Below are 16161 nucleotides of genomic sequence, written 5' to 3'. Positions count from 1 at the left end.
TGATACAAAGGAGAGGGACGCGTAATTCCAGTTCTTACATTCCTGCACCTGGTCAGTACAGTGATAACAGTATCTTAGCTACGTGTAATTAACTAACTGATACTACAAACACATATACATACATATGCCTTGTGGCAATCTTAGCCTGCTAAACTTGTATTTTACTGGAATTACATCACACAACCATCCCCCCATGTTTCCTATATATATTTGGGAGTCTAGCCAACTCCTTGGTTCTGCACCCCTCCCTGTTACAGGTGCCTCATCTCAGGTCCCTATTTAGCCTTGTACTGCAGAGAGCCTCAGATGGAATTTTTTCCCAAGTAAGTGGTTAATCTCATAAGAGCAGACATTAGACTGTGAGAGTAGGACCTGCCAAAGATGGGGTACATTGACGTTGTGGCAGGCTTATGCAATGTATGATCATATAATGTAACTAAATCCCCATTTTTTTGCCTAGATTAGGTGTTTTTAAAAAAAACTTTTACAAACTAATAAAATCTGTCAACATTGAAGTTGCTGTTTAGTAGATAGGAGAGTGCACTGGATCTTGTGTATTTATTATATATATATATATATATATATATATATATATATATATATATTTACAATGATTGGATTCTGTTCACTATTTAGTGGCATACTGTAATCACCACAACCACTACAGTTTAGTGTAAAAGTTGTGGGGCATATTGGATTACTGTAAAACACACACACACTCTCACACACACACAAACACACTCATACAGCATTATTCCCCAGTATATTTTTAGTAAGTTTAATCCAATTGTCAAAATACAGGCAGTTTTGTTCAAGCGGTGATAATGTATAGGATAATTTTGCCTTATTTTTGCTATTTGGATGTAAAAGACAAAATTGTGGAGTTTAGTGACTAATCCTGGTAGAGTTATTCAACTAATAATTGTGTTGACTGTAATCCTACTTTCAAAATCTAAAAGCTATCTAATTGATGTTTTATTTTAGAAATTTAATGAAGACTCTTTGAAGCTGCATTCAAATCCAGTTTGGTAAGTGCAATTTGTGCCTCCTGGCACTCCGACCGAATACCTCCGTCAATCACTGCTTCCTAGTACTTGCGAGCATCATAAGCACTGCACTGGAACACAATAACCACAACTGGCCTTTAACCCCTTAAGGACACATGACATGTGTGACATGTTATGATTCCCTTTTATTCCATAAGTTTGGTCCTTAAGGGGTTAAGGCAATCCCCATGCAAGGGGCACTGCCCCCTGGACCTGAGAGTAAACCACAGTAGAAATAAACACACAATCACATTGGCTCCCCGGGCCAGGACAGTCCCATACAAAATCAGATAATCCATCCTATGTGCCTGGGTGATAATTGGATCAGGAGCTGTAGTAATCTAATCCAATTATCTCTAAGCACAGAAAAAACATACATTTTTGCAAACTCCCCAAAATACCTTAAAACACACAACCCCCCCCCCCCCCCCCCCCACATCCCCTGATAGCCCTGATCTGGGTGACCAACATATCCCAAAATCACCCAGATCAGTTCAGGGGTTCAGGAATTTCCTGAAAGTCTTAATTTTGACCGACCGCCCGCATGATCCCATGCCCAAAACAGTTCCAGAGAATCAGGGCTTGCAGTCAGTCTAGTTCGGTAGTATAAAAACAAACAAACTACTGAACAGAGTCAATAGTCTTACCCTGGAACTTGATCCACTTGTTCGTGGGAACATTTCCACCGAACAGCAATTTTACAAGTGTTGTGGAAACGACCGCAGGCGATGCTGGAAGTCCAGCGGTGTTCGGGAGTTTCTGTGTCCGTTTTCAGTTCCATGAGATTCATGCCCAAACACCACTGCCTGCGTTTATGCGAACAAGATGGCCGCCACCTCGTGGTCGTCCATAGGAATTGCGGCAACCCAAATGAACACTTGGAACACTGCGGTGGAAATTGGTACAATGTAGCAATTAGGCTGAACAAACTCCAGGGTGGTCTCCGGTTTGTGCGGCTGTACGGTTCCCGAACCAAATATAAAATCCTACGAACACATAGTTTTTTTTAAAGGGCCCATAGTCTTTTGGTAAGAGGCTGGCCAGCAGGCCCCTCCAAGAACACATGACGAGGCTCAGTTCGTAACATAATAATTTATTTTAATTACATAACATAGTCAATCTCTCTCTCTCTTTTTGTGTGCTCATATATTACACATGAGAGAGAAATGCAAAGTTTGCGGCAGGAACATATTTTTGTACACCCCTCCCCCCACCCAAATGAAAACCCACACAACAAAAGAAACACAAGCACACACACACACTGATCTTTCAAACTTGCAAACTAGGGGAGGGGGGAGGTTTGAAAGCCTATTCAATGGGTCTTTTATTGGATGGTGTGAAGATCCAAAGATCTACCTAACCTAGCTAGTGCACCCACAGTTAGTGAGAAGTGGGGCCCAGACTCTACACAGGTTAGTTTCTTGGAAAATAAATTTGACACTTAGAGCACCAACTAGGCTTCGCAAACTTCTCCAATGGAACACAAAGGATCCTGTCTGTCACACAACACTACCAGGGTTGTTACTAATACCCCCATGGTAGTTGGGTAAGTAAGACGATCTCAGACTATACATTTCAATATATAGTTCAAATAATAGTTTTATTTATTTTTTTCTCTTTATAATCTTCTTATGGGATGGTGAGAAGATCAAAAGATCTACCTCACCACCTCACCTCCCTAGTGCACCCACAGTTAGTGAGAAGTGGGGCCCAGACTCTACGCAGGTGAGTTTCTTGAAAAATAAATTTGACGCTGAAAGCGCCAAAAAGGCTTTGCAAGCTTCCCCAATGGAACACAAAGCATCCTGTCTGTCACACAACACTACCAGGGTTGTTACTAATACCCCCATGGTAGTTAGGTAAGTAGGATGATCTCCGACTATACATTTAAATATATAGTTCAAATAATAGTTGTATTAATTTTTTTCTCTTTATCAACTTATTATGGGATGGTGAGAAGATCCAAAGATCTACCTCACCTAGCTAGTGCACCCACAGTTAGTGAGAAGTGGGGCCCAGACTCTACGCAGGTGAGTTTCTTGGAAAATAAATTTGACACTTTGAGCACCAACTAGGCTTCGCAAGCTTCTCCAATGGAACACAAAGGATCCTGTCTGTCACACAAACTACCAGGGTTGTTACTAATACCCCCATGGTAGTTAGGTAAGTAGGATGATCTCTGACTATACATTTCAATATATAGTTCAAATAATAGTTTTTATTATTTGTTTTCTCTTTATAATCATATATTGACTTTTTTGCAGCAGAACATTCATTGCACTTTTGCTTAAGAAGTATTTGTCTTCTGAATCATTGAAATACGGTAGGTTGTTTTTACTTTTGTTTTCTACATCATAATGATAAAATGATTAAAACGTATGCTCAACCATGGGATTATATCACTCAGCGGTGGGAGTTACAATGCAAGGCAACATCTGTCTCCATCATGTTGTTATGGGGGCAAATGCCAACTGGAACTGTAAGTCCTATCAATATGAGGCTACCCTGGGACATGGAGATTAATAGGCTTTATATTCCCAATCGGCAGATCTATTCCATTTGGACATCAGCTTCCTCCTGAAATCCTCCACAGAGGGGACGGAGGCACCAGCACTGAAACTACAATTACTGTTTTCATAAAGCAGAACACCCATGTCTAATAACATGCCTATCGTTGAGTGGGTTGTATATCTGTGTATAAATGCATGTAAAAGCATTTAAAATATGAAATAAAGAACAATTCTAATTTTGTGTGTGTGTGTGGTTTTTTCTTTTGTTTTATGGAAAAAAAGAACATTTTGAAAATGTGTTTTTTTTTGTTCAAACAACACTATTTGTACTTTTAATAAAATAATAAATAAAATGTATATAAATATTTAAATATAACATTAAAACATGATTTAAATATTGAAAAAATACTAAAATGATGCATCAATGCCACATACAAATAGTGTGGCAATGCCAAAACAGGAAATGGAACGCATACTTTGTCTAATAAAGTCCACAGCAAATGTCCGGTGGGCCGCGGTGGCCATGGGCCAAGGCCGGCAGTGGAGGTCACAGGACATCCAGTGCCGGTCTATGCAGGGCTGGCACTATCCGAGCGCCGGCCCTGCTGTTTTCCATGGAAGGCCGGTGGGGAGATCAAAGCTCTCCCTCACCGGCCTACTTAAATAGACCTGCGGCTGGGGAGGGAGGGAGAGGACCCGGCGGAGCTCTAACTTGCAGCTTCGCCGGGTTCCTCTCGCGAGATCTGGCACGTTGCCATGGCAACGGCCGGATCTCACGAGAGTGAACTCTAGCCCGCAGGCTAGAGTTCACTCACCCACTGGACCACCAGGGATGATGTCCTCCCAGGCTAAAGGTAAGAAGGGAGGGGGGACATAATGCCTGCTTAATTTGATTTTTATTTTTTACCCCCCAAACACACACAATCCCGTCTAATATTCACACATAGCACTCTCACACACATCACACACAGCACTCTAAAACACAGCACTCTCACACCTATCACACACAGGACTCTCACACACAGCACTCACACCCATCACCCTTACACACATCATACACAGCACCCTCAAACACATCCTAAACAGCACCCTCACACACAGCACCCACACACACATCACACACAGCACCCCTCAAACACAGCATCCATCGCACACACATACTGCACCCTTCACATACACACTACATCCCTCACAGACACCCACTGCACCAAACACACACAATACTTCCGAACATATTTAAACACATTACGTTCCAGATCCCTTACCCAACTCTGGCTCATATACGCACACTAGATCCCTTTAAACACTCTGAATCCGTTATATACACACACTCACTAGATCTCCTACACATTCTGGGTCCTTCAAACACACACTAGACTCCTGTATACACACACACTGTGCCATCTACACACACACACACTACATTCCTAAAATACACACTATGGATCCCTTATAAACACACTAGATTAATTGTAAACAAACACATATTACACCTCTAAACACACACTCTCTACAACCCCTACAAACACTACATCACTTATATATATATACACACACACACACACACACACACACACACAAACACACACACTATAGCCTGTATGCACACACTTACTACATCCACACACTTACTACAATATGCATTACATTACACCAAAAACACAACACGACTAAAACCGACCTTATTACACAATACCACACCACAATCAGCTCACTCTACACACACGCAATCACACAAGCAGGCTCCAAACACATGCACAATACTCTTTCCTGGTCCTTTTGTCTCCGGGTATCCATTTATAGAGACACCAGAGACAAGTTGCAAGGAAACACAGTGCAAGCATGTTATTAAATTTGCTTGCACTGTGCATAACAAATACAGGGCTTTTTTTCTCATGCTAGAGCTCTTTAGCAGAGTTCTGCGCATGGTCTGCCCTGGAAGAGCATTGAACCTACATGCTCACTTTGAGAGGGGGCGTGTTTGTCATTGGTGATGACGAAACACACCCTCTCTGCCCCGCCCCTTTCTTAGTGGGCCGCTGTGATAAAAAAAAAAAATTCTCCCAGTCCGGCCCTGGTATCAGATGCCAAATCCTGGGTCCCAAATGACCAAAGACCCAAAGGGTAAAGCCCCTGTATGCTGTTTTCCTACAAGAGAGGAAAAAGTAAAACTACCGTATATACTCGAATATATACGGTATTTAGAGAATTAATTAGATTTTATGAAATTAAAACATGGAATCTAAGAACAATAACCTCAAACATTTTGATGTACTCAGTATGTTAGGGGACTAAGCAAGTAATTTTCTATATGTGATGTAAAAATAAATAAATAAACCATAAAGGTTAGGCAATATCACATTGTCTGAAAAACATCAGTGTTTGCTTTGGTGACTGCAGAGATAGTCTATTTGTACCATGTAGGAAGACCAGGATCAGCATGTGTATTGCTCTTCATGACGCCATGAACCCAGACATTACTTTGACAGGGGTGGCTATTCGTTCAATTTAACAAATCTGGTATTAGGGTCCAGGACCGCCTATTTGCATATATAAATATATACAGCGTCAAGTGCTAATCAAATGCACTTGATTAATTGATCATTAGTAAGCGTGGCCACCTCTAAACCAGCAAAGTTTTAGCAATTTGCTGATCTGGGGCATTCAGATGTTTGTTAGCACAATGCCAAGGAGGAAAGACATCAGCAATGATCATAGTTAAGCAATTCTTGCTGCCCATCAAACTGGTAACTGCTATACGGTCATTTCCAAACAATGTAAAGTCATTCTACAGTGAGAAAGATTATTCAAACGTGGAAAATCATGACACAGTGTAATATGTCCTGTGTTGTATTTACCTAATTTGAAGACCTGCCAAGGAACAGATGAATGTTATTATGTCCTCATATGTCAAACCATAGAATTCCAAGAGGGTGTCTTTTTTTCACGTGACCAATATATATATAACATATATATGTGTTAATTCCGCTTGGAATCCTATGTATGGCACAATATTCAATTGTAACTGTACTTGTGCATAATGGCATTATGCCACCTATAGTATCTGACAAACTTTGAACTTCTGTTTATACTCTAATATTTCAGACTCAATCATACATCAAAAGGATACCATGTAATCTTTAAAAAAAGGACATACCTCCTTTTTTCTGCAGAAGGATACAATTAATAAATCAAACGTTAAACTGCATATTTACATATAGATCCAATATAGTTGAAACAATTTATAAGTCATGTTCAATGTTTTATGAATAGGTCATTTCCATCGAAGTGATGATTCTGTAACACAGAAGTGGGAATTCCATCAATTTGTATGTTAACTTTTATTTTGGTTTTATTTTCCTCCTGCAGGTGCACCAGAGTCCTGCAATTTACAGTGTGGAGAAAAGCTGCTGAGTTGTTCCTGTCATGCGTCTTGTGTAAATCTAGCGAACTGCTGTGCAGATTACAAAAACATGTGCCTCGATATTTCCCCTTACTCAGGAACAATACTGGGAGGAAAGGATTTTACAATTAACAATCTAACATTTGATCAGAATGCCAATATAACATGCAGGTCAGTTTCATTTTCCATAAGTAGCACAACTGGATTAAGATTACCCAGAGTCCTACGCAGGATGCCAGATTGGGGTGCCTTTGTAGAGCTCTGGGGCCTGATTCTGTGAGTGTTGTGTATGGTGGCTCAGTGTTGTATGTGTGTAGGGGTGACTGAATGTTTTGTGTGTGAGAGTGTGTAGTGGATGAGTGTTGTGTGTGGAAGGGGAAGCTCAGGTGTGTCTTTGCTGACTGAAGGTTGTATGTGGTGGCTGAATATTGTGAATAAAGGAGTCTGGGTGTTTGTGTGTGTGTGTGTGTGTGTGTAGGGGAGTCTGAGCGTTGTGTATGTAGTGCCCCATTCCTATTTATGTTTTGGCAAGATGGTACCATACAGGATCCATGGTGGTCCAGGGGAGGCACTTAGGAAGGCAGGATTCCTGGTGGTCCGGTAGGGGAGCATTATCATCTGCACCAATACCGTGTGCAAATCACTTTGGAGCTCCCTCGCAGTCCTAGTGCTCAGTCAATGACTCCCATGAGGGAGCTGTTAACGTTTACTTCACCCAATATGTGTGCAGACCACAAAGCTCCCTTGAGCAGGTAAGAGACATAGGATCCAGTTGCTGGCACAGCTAGAGCCAGAGTTCCAGGCCCAGGTCGGGCCCCAACCACCCAAGAGTATTCAGGCTCTGAGTAGCATAGGAAGGTCTGAAAGAGCTATAGAATCCTTGGAAGAACGTGCATTGAGATTACACTCATTCTACCAAACCAAGAAATTCGGAGGTGGACAAGTGGGAAGAATCTGATTTTATAGTAGTGAACATAGAAGCATAATGAATATCATATCAATCCTTTGGGTTCCTGCTTAACTGAACCCCTAGATATTTAATAGTGGATGAATCTGTCTTGAAATGGTATAATGAATTTATCTGAACCAAGTCATGCTTGTGTCACAAACTTACCTGTACCCGGCACCAATCTTCTCCTCGGGCCACATGGACAGAATGCACCGCGTGGCCGCACTACTGCAGTCATCAGGCCACATAGACCAAATGCTCCACGTGGCCGTGTGGCCTGAATAGTATACTCACCTTCAGTCCCGCGAACGGCTCCCTCTGCTAGTTCGCGGGCCGAACTGCAGCTCCTTAAATAATATATTCCCATGACGTCACAACCTTAAAGGAACCACTTCATCTAGATGACCCAATGCGGTTTGGGGTCGCAGAGATGACGTGGACCAATGGGAACTCGTGTGAACCTATTTAAGGCCTGTTCTAGCCTTTACTCATTGCCCTATCGTTGTTTGTGTTGGATCCTCGTTTAGGGCTCCTAGAGATTCCTTTGTGATTTCCTGTGTTTGAGTTCGGCTTCGTATTTGACTTGTGACTCCTAGTATCGTGACCTCGGTTTTGTATTTGGCTTGTGATTTCTGGTATCCTGACCTCAGCTTCGTATTTGACTCATGATTTCTGGTATCCTGATCTCAGCTTCATATTTGACTCATGATTTCTGGTATCCTGACCCGGCTTTGTCTTGACTCTGAGTATTTCTGCAATCCTGACCTTGATTTATCTTGATCCGGTTTCTTGTTGTATTAATACGTTAAGTCCGGCCATTCTAAGGCTCGGTAATACGTCTTGTGGTTCTACCTTTTGTGGGTTTCCTATTTCCTGCATGTTGGGGTACGACTCCCGTGAAATTACGATAGGGCCACGGACCCTGCAGGAATGGGAGCCCCACAGAATCCTTGCCATGCTTAGTTTGAGGAAATGGACCATAGAATGGAAAAATTCGCTCAGGCCTTCTAGACCTTGTTAGCCAGAACAGCCCACCTCTTTTCTGAAAACCTTCCATCTAAGCCTACCCAGCCTGTGCCTGTCGTGTTTGAAGCTTTTGGTCAGAAAAATGTAATCGACGTTGATAATCGGCTAAGGGAAAGAGCCCATCTACATATACTGAGCCCATGCAACTTGGGGTGACCAAATTGTCTGAGGCAGAGAAACTGTATAGGAAAAAAGATGGGGCTCTGCCTATATTGTGGCCAGAAGGGCATCTTAGCTTGTCCGGTGCGTCCAGAAAACTGTCGTACCTAAGGTCGCTCAGTGGACCGACCTTGAGTGTGACATTAGAATCCCCTTTACTGACTCATAAAAGATTACCTTAACTCGGGATGAGAAATCTATAGACGTTTTAGTACTCATAGATTCTGGAGCAGTGGATACCTTTATAGACAGGAGTTTTGTCAGGGCCCACTTACCACCCCTAAGAAAGAAGATGGCACCCTTGGCCGTTGAGGCCATAGATGGTAGACCTTAATATTCTCCGTTAATCACTCATGAGACAGAACAATTGACTATATGTTCTGGTCTGTTACACATGGAGGATTTGTGTTTTCAGGTGATCAACTCGCCTTCTTCATCATTCGTACTGGGTTATCCTTGCTTTTGTCTACACAACCCCACTATTGATTGGAGACAGGGTGATATCCTCTCATGGAGGGACACATGTCAGGAGAAGTGTATAATAAAAGGTCACTCACATACCATCCCCTAATGTACACCTGAAAGTAGTGTTTGTTAAGTAGGAGGCAGACAGGTTGCCACCTCATAGGCCTTATGACTGTGCCATAGATCTCCTACCTGGTACTATGCCACCTAAAGGAAGGGTTTATGCCTTGTCTTCCCAGGAGAGTACCATCATGGAGGAGTATATTTGAGATTCATTAGTGACGGGTTTTATACATAGATCTTCCTCTACGGCTGGGGCTGGTTTATTTTTTGTATCCAAAAAAGATGGAGATCTATGCCCCTGCATAGACTATATAGGATTGAATAAAATCACGATTGTGACAAACTCCCCTTTTCAAGTGAGTTTGCCACGAGTTCCTGGATTAACCTGCTTGACAGCCTCTTGCCAGAGACTATGGACCTTGTAAAATGTGATATAAAAGTCTCCATTCGTGTATTTGGACTATATGGTTCAGGAACCGAACAGCCACACGAACCGGAGACCACCTTGGAGCTTGTTAAGCCTAAATGCTACTTTGTAACAATTTCCACCTCAGTGTTCTTAGTGTTCGTCTGGGTGGCCGCAATTCCTATGAACGACCACAAGGTGGTGGCCATCTTGTTCACATGAACACAGGCAGCGGTGTTTTGGGGTGTTTGGGAAAAAGAGTGTTGTTTCTGTGCTTGGAGATAATTGGATTAGATTAGTACCGTTCCTGATCCAATTATCTCCCAGGCACAGAGGAGGAATTATCTGATTATGTATGGGAGTGTCGTGGATCTGAGAGCCAATGTAATTGTGTATTTGTTTCTACTGTGGTTTACTCTCCGGTCCAGTGGGGAGTGCCCCTTGCATGGGGACATGCATATAAGGACAGTTGTGGCTGCCATTAAAGCATTCTAGCTTGTACTCCCAGAACTGTGCCGTCTGGTTACTGGGAGGGCTACTCTTTAATTACTGTTCCAGTGTAGAGGATTCAATGGTGAAAGTCCTATAAGGACTAGAGCTCCCAGGACTGAGTGCCATCCAGTGCCTGGGGGTGTCTAGAGCAAATTCCCCATTTTGCTCCAGGAGAGAGCGGTTCCAGGGCCCCAGTCAAGCCACGGCGACTGTGGGCAGAAGTGCTGCGGTTTGTCCCCTGTTCCAGCTAGGAAGCGGTCCTTGGCGGAGGTAGCCAGCTGGGGTACAGGGAGCTCCATCACTACAATCAAAAATGCGTACCCTATTCCCCTTATCACGGAGCTTTGTGACAGGCTAAAAGGGGCCTCTGTCTTTACCAAGCTGTATCTGAGGGGTGCGTACAACTTAGTACGCATAAAAATGGGGCATGGGTGGAAAACCGCCTTTAACACAAGAAGCAGGCATTATGAATATGCAGTCATGCCAGCATGTAATACTCCAGCGGTTTTCCAAGATTGTATCAATGACGTCCTCAGAGACTTCATACATTCGTTCATGATATTGTACTTAAACGATATTCTGATATATTCCCCTGACCTAAGTCCACATCCAGTACACGTCTCCAAGGTCTGACAAACACTTCTCGACGATGGTTTATATTGTAAACTAGAGAAGTGTTTGTTTGATCAAACAGAAGTCCATCTTGGCCTTTGGATTCAGGATGGACCCCAAGAAGTTGTCAGCTGTTGTTGAGTGACCTTTGCATCAGGGATTAAAACCTATCCAAAGGTTCATAGGGTTCGCCAACTATTATAGGAGGTTTATAAAGAATTTCTCATTATTGCCACTATCACAAACCTCACTAAGAAGGCAGCGAACCACTATGTTTGACCCCCTGAGGTAAAGGGAGCCTTTGAGAGCCTGAAAAAAAGATTTTGTTTCCACTCCTATCCTTAGACATCCTGACCCTTCACTTCCTTTTTTATTGGAAGTAGACACTTCTGAGGTAGGAGTAGAAACTATTCTGTCCCCTGACCAGCCTTTGCACCCATGTGGTTTCTTCTTTACGAAATTCTCACAGGCAGAACAGAACTATGATATTGGCAATAGAGAACTATTGGCCATTATCGTAACCTTGAAGGAGTGGAGACATCTCCTAGAGGGTTCCCAGGATCCTATCATGTTATTAACCGATCACAAGAACCTCTTGTACCTTGGAGAAGCTAAACGGCTAAATGCCAGGCAGGCGAGATGGTCTCTCTTTCTGTCCAGATTTATTTTATAATTACCTATTGACGTATACCACACAAGGCAAAAGTCAATGCTTTGTACAGGCTATTCGATGTGAGTGAAGAGGAGAAGCCAGAGGAGTGTTTTATCATTCCCCCAGAAATAATCGTAGCCACAGCGGTGCTTTCTGTATGCTCTTCATAAATCGGAGTCCCCTGAAGACAAGCCTAGTGATTACCCCTACTGTCAGACAGGAAGTTATGTCTTTATGTCATGACAGCAAACCCGCCACACATCCAGGAATAACCAAAACCACCAACCTTGTAACTCGTGACTTATGGTGGCCTTCCCTAAAGAGGGATATAAAGGACTATGTACTTGCTTGTGACAATTGTGCAGCCAACAAGACCATTCACCAGGTACCATGTGGATTGCGCTAACCTTTACCCATACCTATTAAACCCTGGTCCAACTTGTCTATCGACTTTATTGTAGAACTTCCCCCTTCTAATGGACATACTGTCATACTTATGTTCGTAGATAGGTTTTCCATGATGGCAAATTTCATAACCCTGAGGAATCGCCCCTCCTCAGCAGAATTAGCTAGGATTTTTACCAGAGAGGTATTCCGTCTACAAGGCATACCATAACAAATTGTATCTGACAGGGGTAGTCAATTTGTTTCTCGTTTCTAGAGGACCTTTTGCTCAGAGATGGGTATTAAATTGTCCTTTTCCTCCGCTTACCATCCTTAGACTAATGGAGCTGCCGAACGTGCCAACCAGTCTCTTGAGCAGTATCTACGTTGTTTTGTTTCTCTTCACCAAGATGATTGGATAGACTTGCTTCCTTGGGCTGAGGTTGCTCGCTGAGGTTGCTGTAAATAACGCTGCTCACGAATTCCCAGGTTTCAGACCTTTTTACGCAGTCTATGGCCAGCATCCTGTTGTTCTTCCGACTGCATTCTCCTCACAGGGAATGCCAGCTCTGGATGAACACATGGCTAGTTTACGTAGTAGTTGGGAGCAGGTTCAACAATTATTGGCTAAGGCTGCTCAGAGACAGAAGGTACAGGTAGATAGGCATCGTCATGCAGCTTCTTCCTATGTGGTGGGAGATAGAGTTTGGCTTTCTATCCGAAACATCCGTCTTTGTGTGCCCTCCATGAAGTTCGCTCCTTGTTTTGTTGGCCCTTTCTACATCCTGTGCAAGGTGAACCCTGTATTGTATGCTCTGGATTTGCCTCGTTCTATGCATATGCCTAATGTCTTCCATACCACCCTGTTGAAACCTCTGATGTGTAATTGGTTTACTGGACCTCGCACTCCTCTGCCCCCTGTATCTGCTGAAGATGCTGAGAAGTATGAGAATGCTGCTATCCGAGCATCTCTGCTGTTCATTTTAAATTTTAAATGAGCAGCGGTGTATGGATGCCGAGTGGTAATGGGTGCTAAAATTTGCACTCCAGGTTCCTTATGGGTTGTCTCCAGTATCTGGTCTATTGAAAGGGATATGGCCCTGAAAACCGTTCCTTGATCCCTCAGGTTGATATGCATGCTCCGAGGTTGGTCCATTCCTTTCATCACCGTCACCCGGGCAAGCCTTGTCCTTCATGCCCGGTGGTCGTGTCCTCCTGGAGGGGTGTTCTGTCACACACTTACCTGTACTCGGCACCTGCACCGCTCTGCTCCTCTCCTCGGGCCACGCGGGTAGAATGCACTGCGTGTCGGTACTACTGCAGTCCTCAGGCGTGCGGCCCAAATGCTTCATGTGGCCATGCGGCCTGAATAGTACCTTCAGTCCGGCGAATGGCTCCCTCTGCTGGTTCGCAGGCCGAACTGCATATCCTTAAATAAATTATTCCCATGATGTCACGTCCTTAAAGAAATAACATCAATGCTGCAGAGATTACGTGGACCAATGAGAACTCTTTAAGGCCTGCTCTAGCCTTTACTCATTGCCCTATCATGGTTTGTGTTGGATCTGCATTTAGTGCTCCTAGAGATTCCCTTGTGATTTCCTATCATTTTCTTCGGCTTCGTATTTGACTTATGATTTCTGGTATCCTTCCCTCGACTTCGTATTTGACTCGTGATTCCTGGTATCCTGACCCAGATTTGTCTTGACTCTGAGTATTTCTGTAATCCTGACCTTGATTTATCTTGACCCTGTTTCTTGTTGTATTAATTCATTAAGTCCGGCTATTCTAAGGCTCAGTCATACGTCTTTCAGATCCACCTTTTGTGGGTTTCGTCTCTTTCCTGCATGTTGTGGTACGATTCCCGTGACAGCTTGATTTATGCTCAAAACCTCTTGAAAGGAACATCAGTAGACATTAATATTGCCACCCCTCTGGTCCTATTAGTTGGAGAACACAGTATAGTGCTCTAAATGATTTCTGTACCAGATTATTAGTATTTGTCTCTGAAAAGTGAGTCTCTTGGAGGAAGGTAATATTGACTTTAAACTTAGATAAATTGTGGATTAGGCATATATGCTTTTTCAGTGTATCAGTGTAAAAAAAGTTTTATTTATTTAAACTCATCGCATGTAACAGCTAATTAATAGGTACACCAGCCTTGAACCGGTAGATCCGGGGTAAAGAAGGTTGGGGGAAGAAGGGGGCGACACGTGTTTAGGCAGAGTGGATGCTGGGAGGAGCGGGCGCCTCCCAACAAGAGCAAGCCATTTAATTTTTTTTAGTGCTTCCCCTCCGGTGCTTGGCATCTGAGCATCTCTGCTGTTCATTTAAAATTTTAAATGAGCAGCGGTGTATGGATGCCGAGTGGTAATGGGTGCTGAAATTTGCATGTAAAGAAGTGTAAGCACCGGGCGGATGAATCAAAATGTTCCCTTCTAGCTGCTCTGTGGCAGCACCAATCAGAATGGAATCTGGATTCCTAGGGTTAGGTGTGGGCTGTGGCAGGTAGCTGTATCAGCAGCACCTGGGATAGGAGAACAGTAGATGCTGCAAGGGGGCGGCTCTCTATGAGCGAAGACCAGATCTGCAGATGGTTTTCCTCTGAGGCGAGGCTGGCAGACTTGGGAGCGGCACGTGACACTCCAAGAGGTAGAGACAGTGGCAGTCCAGCAGCAGTAGCAGACAAATGCAATGAGTGGCTGTGAACCAACTACTCTGAACCAACTACTTGAAGGTTCCAACTTGCAAAGATGCAAATAAACAATTTGCCCATAGAAGGTGTCTTTGGAAATCTGTGAATACTGTCTGAGCTTGAAATTTGCAAACCTATAAAAAGTCTCATAGTAGCATAAAAACGTTTGGCAGTCGAGCGGTTGGCTATTAGTTTACATATTGCTAAGCTGAGCAATGTGAATATGGATCCTATGCTGTTCTTCTAGTTCTATCACTGTCTATATCAGCTTCCATGTTGGTATCCAAGTGCTTGTGGATTTAAAACTCATAGCTGGCCTGTTTTCATAGAGCTTACAGTGAGGACATGGGGAGGGTTTTTTCTTTGAGATACATAAATTGCCTCAAATCTGTCTCAAGCCCTGCCAATGGAAGGAACCTAATGTAGATGTGCAGAAAATGCTGCACGCACGTTAGGCCTTACCCACAGTAAATGCATTGACTCAGTGCTTTCCTATGGGGTTTTCCACATGCTTGACATCCTCACACTCAGCCATGGCAGGCATGCTAACCCACAGGAAGTCTGTCTTCCCCCCTTCTCAGTGAGCTAAGTAAGCGTGTAGGGGTTTAGAAAATTACCCCTTTGTCGCAAAACGTTAGGACTCAGATCATTTTATTATACAGCTAATAAAAGAAGTCATGTTTATTAACTGTCAGGTTTAGAAACTAAAATGTTGCAACTCATTGAGATATATATATTTTTTTAACCTGAAAATTGGGGACAATGGAGAATGTAATGCAAAAGAGTGGATTTGGAAAGATTTTCCAACTCATGTATTGTTATTTTTAACTCTACTAGATTGGCCTAAATTGTCTTAATAGCTTTTTAATATTCTACAAGTCTGGATTAGTTAATAAACTTCAGTTTAAAGAAAAAAAATCTGAGGGACATTCTATAATGTATATAAAGTTTTAATGATAATCTCTGTTTCTATTTATCTATCTATCTTTGTATCTATCTATCTATACATATATATAAAAAAACATTTACACAGGGAGACACCAATTACTGCTGTGACAAGACATATTTTATTGGCGCTGCACAAGAAATTTAATGGAGAGAGGTAAGAGCTTTCAATTTTTTTTTAAATTTCTTGCATTTTAACAATGCTATTTTTTTCAATTATCCTCCAAATAAAAAATATTAAAAATAAAAAATATTAAAGGTTGTTAAAAACACTTGCTTAACACTTGACTATATTTATATGCTTTTTCCCTCAGTTGGCTAAAAAAAAAAAATAAGTTATCCAGATATCAAAAC

The 16161-nt window shown here is 42.6% G+C and overlaps 1 protein-coding gene across 1 annotated transcript in view; it reads left to right on the top strand.

Moving 5' to 3' along the window:
* Window positions 1-16161, top strand: part of SUSD2 (sushi domain containing 2) — a 254407-nt gene that overhangs the window by 77358 nt on the left and 160888 nt on the right. Inside the window, exon 2 of the mRNA XM_063454175.1 lies at window positions 6926-7130. Coding sequence (XP_063310245.1) covers window positions 6926-7130 — 205 coding nt within the window. The remainder of the gene's footprint in view (window positions 1-6925; window positions 7131-16161) is intronic.

Source organism: Pelobates fuscus, chromosome 5 (assembly GCF_036172605.1).
Source record: "Pelobates fuscus isolate aPelFus1 chromosome 5, aPelFus1.pri, whole genome shotgun sequence".
Classification (NCBI taxonomy): Eukaryota; Metazoa; Chordata; class Amphibia; order Anura; family Pelobatidae; genus Pelobates; species Pelobates fuscus.
The sequence above is the reverse complement of the archived record's forward strand: the minus strand, read 5'-3'. Positions and strand labels throughout refer to the sequence as shown.